The sequence below is a fragment of the Carettochelys insculpta genome, chromosome 3, assembly GCF_033958435.1.
Source record: "Carettochelys insculpta isolate YL-2023 chromosome 3, ASM3395843v1, whole genome shotgun sequence".
Lineage (NCBI taxonomy): Eukaryota > Metazoa > Chordata > Testudines > Carettochelyidae > Carettochelys > Carettochelys insculpta.
This window is the reverse complement of record NC_134139.1, coordinates 20440675-20455907: the sequence shown is the minus strand read 5'-3', so window position 1 is coordinate 20455907 and position 15233 is coordinate 20440675. Positions and strand designations below refer to the sequence as shown.

The 15233-nt window shown below is 44.2% G+C and overlaps 1 protein-coding gene across 1 annotated transcript in view; it reads left to right on the top strand.

Moving 5' to 3' along the window:
* Positions 1–3200: 3200 nt before the first annotated feature.
* Positions 3201–15233, top strand: part of PPP3R1 (protein phosphatase 3 regulatory subunit B, alpha) — a 76604-nt gene continuing 64571 nt past the window's right edge. Inside the window, exon 1 of the mRNA XM_074989443.1 lies at positions 3201–3444. Coding sequence (XP_074845544.1) covers positions 3442–3444 — 3 coding nt within the window. The 5' untranslated portion in view covers positions 3201–3441. The remainder of the gene's footprint in view (positions 3445–15233) is intronic.

Below are 15233 nucleotides of genomic sequence, written 5' to 3'. Positions count from 1 at the left end.
AAATAAAAATAGCAAATGTGGCTTAACACACAATAGCATAATAGAAAGATGGGTACTTCACAATTAGTTCCTTTTACTGTGTTATCCCATTTGTCTTTGTGTTGAAGAGCTTCTCAACTATTGCCTACAACAACTGCACTACAGGATAAAAATTCAGTATTTGTAAGAAAAGACTGAACTGTTGAATTGTTTTGTTAACCTTACATGAATATTGCTAAGAATTTTAAAGTTTGTGCACTCCTCCTCTTTAATGCCATTTGCTTCTCTCTCATTTCACTCATACTGGGCACTAAAATTAGACTAGTCAGATTTACTTTCAGTTACAGTCAGCATCTAGTCAATTTCACTTCCTGGTTCTCACATACCATGTAGGCATTAGGGATGCAAAAACAGCAGAATTTTAAATTGAAGCTAATTTTTCCTTTGGAATTTTAAAAGAAACATTTCTATTGATCTTGTTTTGTAAACCAAGCAGGGGCCTAAATTTGCATGCCAATGCTGTCCCTGAGAATGCTCTATTTTGACTAATAGAGTCACTAATAAAATTTAAGTTTGCTTATTATCTGTTATAAAGTCTGCATTCGTTTACAAGACCACTGTTACACAAGCATATACTATGTATTACCATGACACAATGTGTCAAATGTGAATTCAGTAACTTCCATACCAGATTAGACTGGGGGTCCACCTAGTCTAGTAGGCGGTACTCTTTGACAGTGACAGTTCAGGTAGTTCTTGAATGTTTGCTGTTAATTTTGAAGTTGGAAATGTGTTATCCCTTCCACTATGCATTATCTTGCATTTATCAACAGTTAATTTTGTTTGTCTCCATCATTTGCCTTTATAAGGTCTCTGTCAATTTCCCCAGTCAGAGGAATCTGCATTTTGCCACTGCACAGTTCACCATTTTTTCCTCAGAACATTAACCAATATTAATCATCACTCCTGCTATAGAATCTATAGTACTTCACTGCCCATCTTTTGCCATGTAGATAACTCTATTCCTATGCTGGTTTTAGCCTGAAGTTTCTAGTCTGTGATAAAACTTTATGTCCCGGTGATCAAGTTTCCTCAAAAATGTTAATTCCCTCTTGAAAGAGATTGAGCAGCTCAGGGTCATCTTTTCTGCCTTTGTTCACTAAGGGCAGATCTACATTATGGAGCAACATTGACCTAATTTACTCAACTTCAGCTGTGTGAATATCACAGCTGGAGTTGATGTACCTTAGGTTAAGGTACCATGAGGTCTATACTGCAGGAGAGTCAGCTGATGGAAAAAACTCTCCTGTTGACTTCCCTTGCTCTTCTCATTCTGGGGGAGTACTGGAGTCAATGAGGGGTGGCCAGATTAGTAGGACTTCACTAGACCCACTAAATCAATCCCTCAGTAAGTTTAAACATGCCCTGACTCTTCAGTTCTAAATTCTAGTTACTTCTTGTAAAGCTGACAAGTTGGCCTCAGGCACAAGCAGTAAGAGTGACCTCTTTGTGCATAAGAACGGATCCTGAGTCTATAAGTCATAAGCCAGCTCATTCTCTCACTCAGCAAGACAAGAGTGGGAGACGATTCACTCTTCTGATAACAGGCCAGAAGAGGAGAAAATTCAGAGTCCACTTTGGGCATCTTGCTTTCAATTATAATCCTGCAATATATTATTCTGGCCCTAAATTAAATTATCCCTTTAAAAAAAAAAAAACTGTCCTTCTGAATTTGTCAGGACTGATTTGCATTTTCCCTTCAGGACATATGCACCAATCTAAAGGCCAGCTGTAATTAAAAAAAAAAAAAATCTCAACCACCTGCAAAATGATACTGTTTCGACAAGACTATGCTTAAGGGAGATCCACATGCTAATATTTTATACTTATTTTCATCTCTCTACCTCATTTATCAGAATCATGTCAGATTTTATTGATAACACAAAAAGGTCAGTACAGCAGCTAAAGAAATGCAAACTAAAGCCACTTTTACTTGATATTGCACTTTACCCTACACAAAGTCTTTCCTAATAAAGTATCAGCTGGCCTACTTAGTGCCTTACAGTATAAGTAGGTCATTTTCTGAGGGCCAGTCTTATGTGTGCAAGTAGTCATTGTCCTAAAAGCTGGCCCTAAAAGGTATTAAGGCTTCCTTCGCCATATTATTTCACGTTTATATAGCACTGCTCATTATAACTAATTTGTAAGCTCTTCCAGGCAATGAATGTTACTTTGTAAAATACCATATAAATGCCAGGGCTATATAAGCATTTTTAGGCATAATGCTTCTCTGTTATCCACTAGCTCAATAACATCTTTGCACAATTAACTATGTTAATTATCAAAGACACAGGGCCAGAAATCATGCAGGACAAACATTAGTTGGGGTTTTTTCAGTGCGAGGACTCAACAGAAGGATTACTGTAACAAACCGGTAGAGAGGGTGGCAGACAATAACACAGGAGTGGATCATCCGACCCCATCCACACACAGAAGGTTACCTCCACACTCAGCCCCTTTCCTTGTAGGGGTACCAAACGTTGTGTCCGCATGCACCAAGCTGAGCCATGACTAGCCACTCTGACAGCTGCAGGTTTGCAAGGCTCTACCCAGGTGGCTGCGGAGAATACACTCCTCTGCAGCCCCGTTTGTTGAATGGATGCTCACACAGGGGCTGGGGGAGTCAGATAACCCATCCAGAGGGCCATGGCCCTCGAGAACAACCCCCTATGTGGTGCAGGGATTATTCCCGCCCCCCGCACATTGACCTGGTTTAGGACACATGGCGGCTCCACAGACAGTGGCTGCAGCCTCCGGGTTTCTCTGGGGGGACCAGAGCGGATGGGGCAGGGAGCGACAAGAAGGCCAAAGAGCAGCGCAGGCCCTGCAGGGCTCCTGGCTCCCAGGGCGACAGCGGAGGGAGACTAAGACCGAAGAGCGCCTCCCCCGCCAGGGCGCTAGAGCACTGGGACCGCACGAGAGCAGAGACGCAGCGCACCCCCAGTGAGAACACGCTCTGCCGACCGCAGGGCCGAGAATAGCCACCTTTCCCCCCGCCCCCGAGAGCGGGAGCGCCCCACAACCGCCGCAGCCTCCATTTCATATACGCTCCCCCCCCCCCCCCACGTGACCAACCTCCCGGAGGTTGGCAATTTATGACGTCCCCGCGCGGTCTCCCCCCTCCCGCCTACGTATGCAAATCAGCCCCTGGTGGCGGGGGATGCCCGGATGTTGGCTGCTCCGCCCTGTGCTGCTGCTCTTCGCTCGCGCTTCTTCCCTCCTTGTCGGTGAGGCTGCGGGTCAGCGCGAGCCACTGCAGCGAATCCGTCAGCGGCGGGGCCAAGCGGGCGGGCGCGGCGGAGCGCAGCGCAGCGCAGCGCAACGCAACGCAACCCAGGCGGGCACTGAGAGCGGCACTCGGCGGATCCAGTTGCGGGAGGCTCCCGACACCCACCCGCCACCATGGTGAGCAGCGCCCGCTCCCCCCCTTCCGCCTCCCCCGCCTAGCCCCCTGCACCGCGCCCGGCGGAAAATTCCAGCCCAAGCCCCGGGGGTCCGGCGCAGAGCTGGAGAGGGAGCGGGCACGATCCCGGTTCTGCTTCCCGCCGGGCTGGGCCCTCCCCCGCCGCCGATTCCTCCCACCCCCGCCATGCCCGGGCCGCCTTCAGATCTCCTCCCCCCGCCCCTGTGACCCGGCCGGCTCCAGATATACCCCGCATCGACCCCCGGGCCTCCTGCAGCGCTCCCCGCGCCTGCACCCCGATTCCCGGGCCGCCTCCGGATACACCCTCACCGGGCCGCGTTCAGCTCTGTCCAGCCCTCCCCCGCCGTGCCTAGGTCGCCTCCAGCTACACCTCACACCGACCCCCGGGTCGGCCCCAGTTGTCCCCGTGCTGCCTTCAGCACCTCCCCCCCCCGTTCTCTCCCTCCCCTCTGCACTCCAGGTACTTCCCGTCCCCGGTTCCCCCAACCGCCTCCAGCTTTCCCTTGTCCCTCTTTTCAGGCCGCCCCCAAATACCTCCTGTTTGCTCCCACCTGCCCCCCAGGCTTTTCCTGCCACCCTGTCAGTAACAGCCCAGGCTCCCTCACCTACACTCTCCTCCTTGTCAGCCCCCCACCACGTTGTCCTTTGCAAGTTGTCCTGCTTCTCTGCCTCCAGTATCCCTAACCCCCGTATCCTCAGGCCCCCTCCCGTCTCTGGAACAGGACTGAATCCTGGACTGCAGTTCATCTGGTTCCCAGATGTAGTCACTGCCATTGCTCAGTGGTGCTGTTCCGTGGTGGTGATTTTGCAGTCTTTCAGGTTTTTTTCTTCTTTGGTGCAGCAGCGTTTACTTTTTATATTCAGAGCGGATGCTAGATTATGCAGGCTTCATTGCTCAGAGAGAAAAATCGTTCAGTAACTGTGATCTACATGTATATATTTGGATGCCATAAGAAGGTCGACAAGATATCATGGAGTGCGTGAAGGGGCTGTCTTTTTAAAATCATGGCGATTTTCAATTTCTCTTTTACTGCTGTGAGATTAATCCAGACATATGGTATTCTGTGCTGTAATATTTTATGTCGACACTAGGGGTATCTCCTGCTTATTACTGGTGCCAAGAAATCAACGCCCTTTTAAATAAACATATATTCTATCTTAAAATATTGAATACTTGGCAGTAGGATGACTTCTGTAAAAGTTTATTTTGGAATTGAGAAGTGTACACAATTTGAGCTATTCATGCCTAGTTCCTCTTTGCTTATGTGCAAACCAAGTGTTTATCATCATAGCAAGTTAAGTCTAACACTTTATATGAACCAAAAATGGGTTTCTTTTTGTTTTTTGTTTTTTCTTTAAACACAATTGCCAAATTTTCTTTATACAGTAGTTACGGTAGAAAATTACGTTGCATACTTAGTCTGATCTTGTGCCTTTACCTTCTGTTAGAAATATTCTGTTAGGGAAACACTTTAAAATATTTAAAGACTTGCTCTGTTTTGAATTGTGGCTGTGGAAAGCCAGTGCCAAATATTTGAAATACATAGGCAACACTAAGGCTATCAAATGGTTTGATTCCTTTGATGTTCCAAAACGTGGTAATAAAATCAGGACTTAAAACAAACTTTTACTACTAGTAGCCATGTTACCACAACAGTGCTTGCAGTTTTGTAGGTACATCTGATGAATGATACATAGCTTTCATTACACTGTAAATACATTAATGCAATACTTAGCTGAAGTTTGGAAGAATGTTCTTGAAGGTTTCTTGAATGTTTATTAACATGCATAAATTGTAAGAAACCTTATGAATGGTAAGGTGTATTTTAGTGCATCTATGAAAGGTCATTATATGTGCTTAACTTTCACTACTTTGCTAGTTCAGTATTAGGTTAGGTCTATGCTAAAAACTTTTGCCAGCATAGTAATATTGGGTGAGAATGTCTTTTCTTTTTTTAAAGACATTTCCAGGACAACAAGAACCTTACTGTATGTACAGTTATGCTGTTAAAAACAATTTTGCTGGTATAAGCTGTACTGGACAAAAGCGTGGGGGGGGGCACGCATTCCTGTATCTATATAGCAGTCTTGGCAAATACGTTCTGGTGTAGATCTGACCTTCTAAAATTTGAAATTTGGATTTAATCTGAGAAATCAAGATCAGCATACCTTAAATTCCCTTTCATTTTCAGGGAAAAAATGAATATACTTTGATCTTTTGCAGTGAAGACATCTAAATCACAGTGTTAATTTATATAAACTAAGCTCATCTTATTTTTCAGCTGAGATTTTTACTTTTTTAGATACTAGGATGCTGGTTTTTGGAGTTTGGAGTAACATTTCTATTACATTCCTGCAGGACCAAAGAACTGGCAATTATAGTGTCCAAGTTGAGGTCAGTGTATTGTAGTATGCATCATAGATAGCTTTTTTTTTTCCCTAAGATTTCATAGATAGTGAGGCCAGAGGGGACTGCTCTGATTATTTAGTCTGATCTCCTGCGTAACACACATTTGAATTGGAGTGTCTCATCTTTTACACGAGAGAACCGCATTTGAGGGGGTGTGTCCACATAGACCATCACCAGAATATGCAGGCTAGCAATAGACAAAAAATAACTGGGAGATGGGAGTGTTCAAGAGTTCATGAAGTGAAAAATAAGTTTGTTTTTAAGCTAGCTAAGTTCATAGATTTCTTGTTTTGGCAGCATTTCCACTTTCTGATAAATGTTTCTTATTTTGAAGATTATCTTTTAAGGGCATTGTTTCTGACTTTTGTGATTAGAAAGCAAATTTTGCAAACGAAAGAAAATAAGGATCAGACCCATTATATCATGATGGCCAGTAAAGGTATGAAGTCTTAACTTGAAAAAAAAAAGTCAACCTGTTTTTGATATTTGAAAAATAGGTCCCATCTAAGAACATTTTTAATAATTGTAGAACTAGCAAAATGGTAATATCACAAAATCCAAGAGAATACAAGCTGAGCAGTTATGGGAGAGGGATTTTTAGTCAGTGTTTGAAACTCTTAATTTTTAATACTTTGGCTGATTAACATTTTGGATAAAGTAAGTCTTTGATTTAAAGCCCTCCTTCAGTAAAGGTATTTTGCCCAGCAAGCATCAGACTTCTCATAGTAATAAAATCAGGGAAGGACAAACTTTATACCCCCCAGATACTTTTAAGCCTCAGTGGGGAGCTTTTCAAATCAGGGGGGCCTTTAAAGGAGCGTTGTGAATAAAATCTACAGGAATGTGTATTTTTGTTTTGCATTGAGCCAGACGTTATTTGGTTGCGCTGTAGTATGAAGCGTCTCATGATTGCTGTCTGTGCAATAGTGAACAATGCAAATGCACCTTTTGGCACTGTTTATGATTTTTATAGGCATGCCTACGCTCCAAAGTGAAGTCAGCTTAAGTCAGTTGTTATCAACCACTGTAATTAAACTGCTGATGAATGTCCACACAGTGCTCATTGTGGCAACCAAGCCTGGCCACCGAAGATGCTCTTGCATTGACAGAGCTATTTTGTGACCATCTGCTACTGGATATCCTGGGAAGTGTTTGCCGTCTCATGAGGGCAGGCCATGATACGGGTTTCTCCATCTCATCAAGCCATAGCCTTTCTAGTATGTTTCATTCCACTTTTCAGGTAGCATGGATCCTACAGTGCTCTCAAGTTTCGTGGTAATCATTATGACTACAATGTGCTTAATCCTGCAGTATTTCATGAACTGTGTATCTTTTGATTACACTGTGATGTCTTCCTGCTCTGTGTGCTATGGACAGAAGTAATTCAAGATTGCTTTTGGCATTCACAGAACAGCTGCATACAGTGGACCATCAGTTCTGGTCCCAAGAAATAAGCATTGATTGGTAAGATTGCATTGTTACGCTGGTATGGGAAGACAAGCAGTGGCTGCGGAACTTTTGGATGAGCAAAGCCACCATCATGGAACCGTGGACAGAATTTATTCCTGCCCTCTGGCATAAAGACACCAAAATGAGAGCTTTCCAAATAATGGGGAAGCGAGTGGCAATTGCTGTGGAAGCTGGCAATGCCAGACTGCCACTGATCAAACATGAATCAGTTTGGAATGGGGAAGTCTACTGTTGGAACTGCAGTGACGCAAGCATGCTTGGTCATTCATCTCCTCCTGGTATGAAGGACTGTGACTCTGGGCAATGTGCATGAGATAGTGGATGGATTTGTGGCAAGGGGACTTCCTAACTGTGATGGGGCAGTGCATAGCATGCATACCCCCATTTTGGTCCCAGACCATCTCACGATGGAGTACCTCTATAGAAAGGATGGCTTTTCTATGGTATTGCGAGCTCTGGTGAATTTTTGGGTTGAATTGCTGGTATCAACGCATGCTGGTGAGGGAAGGTGTCTAACACTTTCACTTTCAGGAGCACTGTAGGCAGATCAGATGATTTCCATTACGTATGTTGAAATGCCAGTAATAATCCTGGAAGACCAGCATTCCCTTTGCTTCATTGGCTCAGGAAGCCTTAGGCTAGCAATCTTGACTTCAGTATTAGGCTTGGCAGGTGCAGAATGGATGTTGAATGTGTCTTTGGCCACTTAGAAGGTTATTGGTGCTACCTCTTTGGTAGGTTAGATTGCATTGAGAAAAATATTCCTGGGGTCCTAACAGTCTACATTTATGAAACTAAGGGGAAGATTACGTAGGAGTGAAGTATTGAGGTGGATCAGCTGGGTGCTGTCTTTGAGCAATCAGGTACCAGGACTGTTTAAGATACTTAATGGGGAGCTAGTAGGATCAGGGAGGCTTTGAAGGAACATAATAAGCTGTGGTGTAATGCGTTTTTGTAATGCACTGAGTAAAGCATTTTTTTGGTTTTGCACTCTAGTGTGAACTTAGCAATGATTGCTGTACATGGAGGAGGGCAATAATGCAAATGTACCTACTGGAATTGTCTGTATTTTAGCCGAAACCCCTGTGTGTAACGGACAAAGATTAATTCGCTTCCTAGAAGAACATTTTTATTCAGCAGTTATACAAACATTTCTGTCTTCTGGAAGGAATGTGAAAATTAAGCACATTTGCCAATGAAGCTCTTACAGCTGGATGTATGTCCAGCTGTCATTAAGAAAGTAGACACGAGGAGCAAACTTTCGATCCATAATCAAAGTGCTTACACGTTTCCTTTTCAGTGAAGTATAGCAAACCTTTATCAATAGTTGTTTAATTTTTTTTAAAAAAGCACTCTCCAGAATTCTGAGTTTGAGTATTGCTCTCTTGATTCTTGTAATGTCTTTGTCTCCCCCACCCTAACTCCGCCTTGTGATCCTATTTTGTGAATTTCTCATGTAGGAGAGTTAGCATTATTGCTTACTTAGATCACGCTGCGTTTTGTGGTATGTGTCCCTATTTTTCCACCCTTTCTCCTCTTGATTTATATGCATTTATTTTTTTCTTCACGCCTATTTATTTGAGTATTAGCTCTCCCAACAGAGAGAATCTTGAAGCAGAAGTGGTTGATTGTGATTTGCTTCCTACACACTAGCTTTTTCTCAGAAGTGGGAGCAGGGAAAGCGTTACTGCTTATGAAGCACAGCCATAATCAAACTCCTTTGCTTCTAGAGGAGTTCTGGGGGTGGGAGAAAAGAGTAAAATGAAGTTTGAGGGGATATGCCTAGGCAGAGATCTAGACGTTAACTAAAGTAGGGAGGGAGATAGGGTCCTACTGTGGAGTGAGAGGATTCTGGGTGGGTGAATCCTGGAGCTGGCAGCTTGGTGAGGGCTTGGGTACAGTGGGGATCTGGCTTCACAGGGTCTTATTAAGAAGTTCTGGGCGCAGGAGCAGTTGCACTCTTTGAGGGTGGGTCTGTGTGAAGGTAGCTGGGACTTGGGTGGCATGGATGCTGGGGGAGTAGAGCTAGATGGGATGGAGTTCTTGGTTGTTGGAATGGCTCATTGGAGTGGTTGAGGATGGGGCTTGCAGTCATGGGAATTGAGTGCCATGGGCTGGTTGCAGGTGGCCTCTGGATGTACAGTGATGGTTTGGGTGTGGGGACAGGGGGCTTAGCAAGGAGATCTGGGTATGAGGACATCCAGATGCATGGTGGATAGGTGAGCAACTGCATGTACAAAGATCCCTTTCCAGTGGCTAAGGAATGAAACTGGCAGCAAACAGGTTCGGGGAGGCTCTGCTGGTATCTCTGTGATGTAACTGTCTAGGTGGTATGAATTAAAGGATTTACTGAAGCCAGCCCATATCAATGAAAGATTTATATATAGAATAGGAATTTCATTGGCTGAGACCTTCATACCTTGTAGCCAACAGCCAAAGGGAAGAAGATTTTCTGCTACCAAAACCTAGACCTCTTGTCTGGGAACAAAGGGAAAAGGTGTCAGGTAGCTATGTTAAGAGCTGGCCTTTGCACAGATAGAGCTGCTCACATCTGAGAGTGAGACACAAAGAGCAAGTCTGCACTAAAGAATTAACTTGGCTTAAGTTACATCTACGCATAGCCACCACATTAATTAAATCAGTTTAATAATGTCCACATTAGCTCCCTCTGTCAGCAGTGCATGTCCTCACCAAGAGCGCTTGCACCAGCTGTCATTGTGGGGCACCAGCAGCCAGAGCTCTGCTGCCCAGGGTTGACAGCTCTGGTATGGCAGGGCTTGGGCTGTTGGCTGAAATAGTCAACACTGTATCCATGCTGCATAGTCTACCTGCATTGACCTAAGCACTGTGCTTCTTGCAGAGGTGGAGTTATTACACTGAGAACAACATTTTAGGGCAGCCACTGAGTTAGGATGTCATAAGCTGACTTATGCTGACCTGATTTTTTATAGTGCAAACCGGGTGAAAGGGACAGAGACAGAGGAAATGAAGATGGTTACTTCAGCCGTATGCTCAAGGGAGCTCTGGCTTGGTCTGTAGTGGAAATTTTGCTTCTCTGTGCTAATCTAATGACTTCCCAGTATTGTATAGTAAACTCTTTTATATCGGGCATCTCCAGGACTAGGAGGCTGCCGGATATTGAAATATTCTGTATAATAGAGAGGTAGCTGGGCGCGGGGCAGTGACTGGGTCCAGATGTGGAGAGCACTGCACTGCCTGGCTCCGGGGCTGTCTTAGCAGAGGGCAGGCAAGAGAGAAGCTGGGATCAGATGCAGAGAGCACCTTTCCCACTGGCTCCAGGGCTGCCTTGGTGGAGGGTAGGCAGGTAAGAGAGAAGCAGGACTATGCCCAGGGGCTCAGGCACCACCAGCCATGGCCAAGAGCTATTGCAGTGGGCACTAGGCACTCATCATCATCTGTGCGCTGCAGCTGGTAAGTGACTGACCCAGGCTCATGTCGCAGCTGGGACACGGAGGGAGCCTGCCCAGTCACTGGGGGAAAGCTGGGCCATGATTGCCACATGCACAAACCAAACCACCAGCTTCCACAATTCAGTCCAGCACGGGGGCGGGGGCATTTGTAGCAAGCAGTTAGAGGCTAGTTCCCATGGTTTTCACCGCAGTGCTGAATGCTCACACAGAGCGAGACACCCTCTTTAGTTTGTCTTTTGATTCTAGTGTCTAAATGTTGAAATGCTGGTTATGTGAGAGTTCCGGCTGATAGAATGCCAGTTAAAACAGATTTTACTGTATTCCAGTTGACTAGGGCCAGGTACGTACTTTAAAGTTAGATTGACTTAGTTATGTTCAGGGTTTTGAAAAATGTTGTGCTCTGTAGAGAGGGTAGATAGACATAGTAGGGAAGTTAAAGAGCAAGTAATCTAGTAACTGAGTAACTGCCAAAATTTCTGTCCATTATTCTGCAAACTGCCCTTCCCTGCACGCCCCCACTGTGCATTTAAAAGGCTGGTCCAGCACACAGGGTGGCACAGCTTCTGTCCCCATCTTGGGGATCAGGCTCTTCTGTCTTCCACTGCTGCTCTGTCTAAGTGCTGGCCCAGCCTTTTCAACGCAGAGCAGTAGTGGGGGAAACTGCTTGATCCAAGTGCAATCAGGGACAGGGGCTGAGCCAGCAACTCCCTATGTACTAGGGAGTGGCAGTGGGAGCAGGGGTGGAGGGAGGTGGTAGGAAGTGAGCCTTCTGGGAGTAACCAATAACACTATCTGAAAAGCATCTGTTCATCAGTTAATGGTGTAACCAGATACTCTTACAGTAAACTCCTTCATGTCCTGCAGCTCTGAGGCCTGGAGGGTGCCAGATACTCAAATATTCTGGATAATAGAGGTGTATACCTAGTAATGCATAACACTAAGAAAAAACAGATTTGATATTAAGACATAAAAATGTATTCAGAGTATTTTATTTACCAACAACAGTAGTATTGTACACTGTAACCTTATACTACATTTGCTGTATTTATGTGTATTTATTTTTTACTATACTGTACTTATTGAAAACATAACTAAAATTTACTTACATTTAAAATGCTGATTAAGTGAGAGTTCTGGATGATAGAATGCTGAATAGGAAAGAGTTTACTGTACATCCCTAAGATGTAGTAACTGCCTTTGGACTTTGACAGAAAAACCTGTGCTATTACAGTGTAATGTAGCCATACCCTGGTAAACCCTACACTGCAGTGACCATAAGTAGCATTTTCAAAACAAATACAAATACTTCTGGAAGTGCGTTTATCCCTGAAGTGGGGGGAAAAGTCTCTGAACAGGCATCTATCTCTGTTGGACTTGCTGGGCAGAGGTGAAACAGGATTATGAGACCTTAGTAGTTCAGTCTTTGACATGTTGAGGTCACGTGGCTTATTCTTGTTGAAGAGTGAGACCCTGGGGAGGGGGGAGGAGTGAGGAGGTGGTCCTTTCATACTGTGGCAGTTCTCCAAGGGACTATTTTAGAGCTGGTGGACAGCTTTTTAATAGCCCGGTTATGCAGACATGCTGAATCAGTGTTGTATATAAAATGATGATCTTGAGCAGTTTAATACAGGATGAACATCTCTCACCAGCACCCTTGAGACCTGAGTGTTGGATGAGAGAATTGGCCAGAACACGGAGGTTTATATTTTTTCACATATTACCAACACTTCCACTGCTTAGTGGGCTCTTAGAAGACATTTGGGATGAATTACAGCTAAATAACAGCACAGAACACTGAGAGCCAGGACTGGTGGCTGTGAACAAACTTTCTGGGACCACAAAAAACCTGGCCACACCCATGGTGTTGTCCAGCTAACTAAAATCATGCTGGAATACAGAGTTTTCTGGACAAGAGAGTTCTGGATTAGAGTGGTTCAACCTGTATTTAGCAGCCATCTACTTCTGGGGTGTCAGACATGAAAACAAGCTTATGTAGATTTGCTACTGAATTGCTTGTCTTTTATGGTCAGTTAAATATCTAATGAAAACCAGAAAAACCATTAACAGAAGTTTGAGGCTCTGGCTACACTTGCAACTGACAAAACTCTGATTCCCAGGTGCTTAAACCCTCCCCCGCTCAACACCCTTCTCCCACAAAGGACAATAATTTTGCTGCAGCCAGTGTAAATGTGAATGCCACTCCTGCCAACAAAACAAAATCCACTGTTGGGGGCTAGAAGTATTTTGTCAGGAAAAAGTGCCAACAGAGTGCATTCACACGTGAATAAATTTGAGTATATTTCATCAAAAGGAAAATACACAGAGATGAGATACTAGTTCTTTCTATAGAAAGACTTATGTACAACCTGCAAAACTGGTGAAATACATAATTTGAATGATGCTTTCCTTTCTGACTCTGGAAAGGAAACGGCATTATCTTATCTGTAGCATGACAACCTCTTATTTGGAAGTGGATCTGTTAAAATGTTTTACTTGTTCCTGTAAATATCCAGTTGGATCTCAAACAAATGTCTGAAGGAATATAAAGTTATTTGCCAATTTATTTGGAAACATAGGTGTTCCAGGTAATAGTTGAAAGAAGTTTGGACTTTTCAAATTCTGAAGTGTGGTAGAAAACTTAATGTTTGGTACCATTTTGAGGAGATTTAATGTGTGGACAGAGTATTGAAAATTAATTAGATTAATTATACAGTTTTAGGGGGAAGGAAAATAATTTGGGTTAATGGGCATCTTTAATCTTGTTGTAATTTAGTAGTCAAAGTTCTACTGAAACCAGACATTCAGAACTAACTGTGGATGGCATGAAAACAGGCTAGACCCCAAAGCACACTGAAGGACTTTAATGATTTTACATAAAAGACAGTAATCCCTCGAAATGCGTGATTTCGAGTGGCACTTGACTTGCATTAATGTGAGTTAAGCACAACTCAGAATCCTGCTTCCTCCCAGCCCTGGCTCAATCCCTGCTGCATGGCCCTGGTTCACCATGCCTCTGCTCCCAGCTTCAGCTCACCTTCCCCACCCCAGGCTCTGGTTCAACACCCTGTGGTTTTGGCTCACCACCCACTATATGGCTCCAGCTCAACTCCACCCCACTGTTCCCCATACAGCCCTGACCCCACCCCAGGCTTAGTCCCTCTCCCCTGCTCCTATGGCCCCAACCCACTGCCAGGTTTAACCCTCCCCAAGGGCCTCCGCCCCAACTCCAGGACTTACCTTTCAAAAGGAGCTCCAGGTGCTTCTGCTGCTTCCCTGCCTGCAGAATGTTTGTTCCACAGGGCGAAAAGAGCTGCCCCTGTGACTTACATGAAATTTGAGTTATGCAACGGTATGTGGGAACACAACCCCCACGTAACTTGAGGGAGTACTCTAGTTAAATATGAGATGCTCAGAGTCCCCATTAAGAGTATGTAAAGCTCGTCACTGATGGGAATGTACAAAACAGGATGAGCATAGTGTTGGAGAGGTAGGTGATGGGAACAGAGTGCAAGATTACGTAGGACCTCATCTTTGTGTTACTATATCAGATTCCATTTATAAGGATTCAGTAAGAGGAACTGTCATGGTTAGGATGTATGGGAGAGGAAGCCGATGTTATCAGTAGGCTTCTCATAGACAAAAAGATGCACTAAGTATATGTGATAAATTTGTAATAAAGCAAAGAACATTGGAATTTTTTTCCAAGTTATGTTTGCCTCTCTGGATTGACACCATACTGACAGTGGTGGAAGTGGAAGTACTCCGGTTTTTGATGTTAGCACTGTTCTTTGGTTACATTTTTACATGTACGCAAGTCTTTAACACAGGCTATGTATATTTTACATGCTTTTATACTGAGAGATCAATGTAGAGAATGCAAAAAAAAAAAATCTGAGGAAAAGACAAGGAAATAACAGAGAAGATAGGTGCAGTGTAGGATCTTGATCCTGCATTTAGATCCATGTGAGTAGATCCTTATACCTACACAGATTCATTGATTGTAAGCCCTTCAGGACAAAGACTAACTTCTTGCTGTTTCTGCAGAGCTTCATGTGATGGAGACCAACCAGATCCTTGACTGTGGTCCTTAAAGGACCACCATTATACAACTACTAATAAATTGAAGCTAGTGGCACTTTGTAGGGCAGCTACCACTTGAATCAGATTATGCAATTGGGACCCATATTATTAGCAATTTTTGGGCGTTTCTTTGTGTTTACTCTTATGTACAGTACAAGCTTCTCGCTACTTTGGCCGTGTCTGTACATTCAGTGCTGCAGCAGCATAGCTGTAACGGTACAGCAATACGTGTGATGAAGAAACTCTGTGTCAAGTGAGCTTTCCCGCTGGCAAAAAAGACCCCCAATAGCTGTGAACAGAACTAGCAGGAGAAACTCTTCCACGGACATTGCACTGTGCAAACCAGTACCCATGTCAGTGTAACCTATGTTGCTGAGAG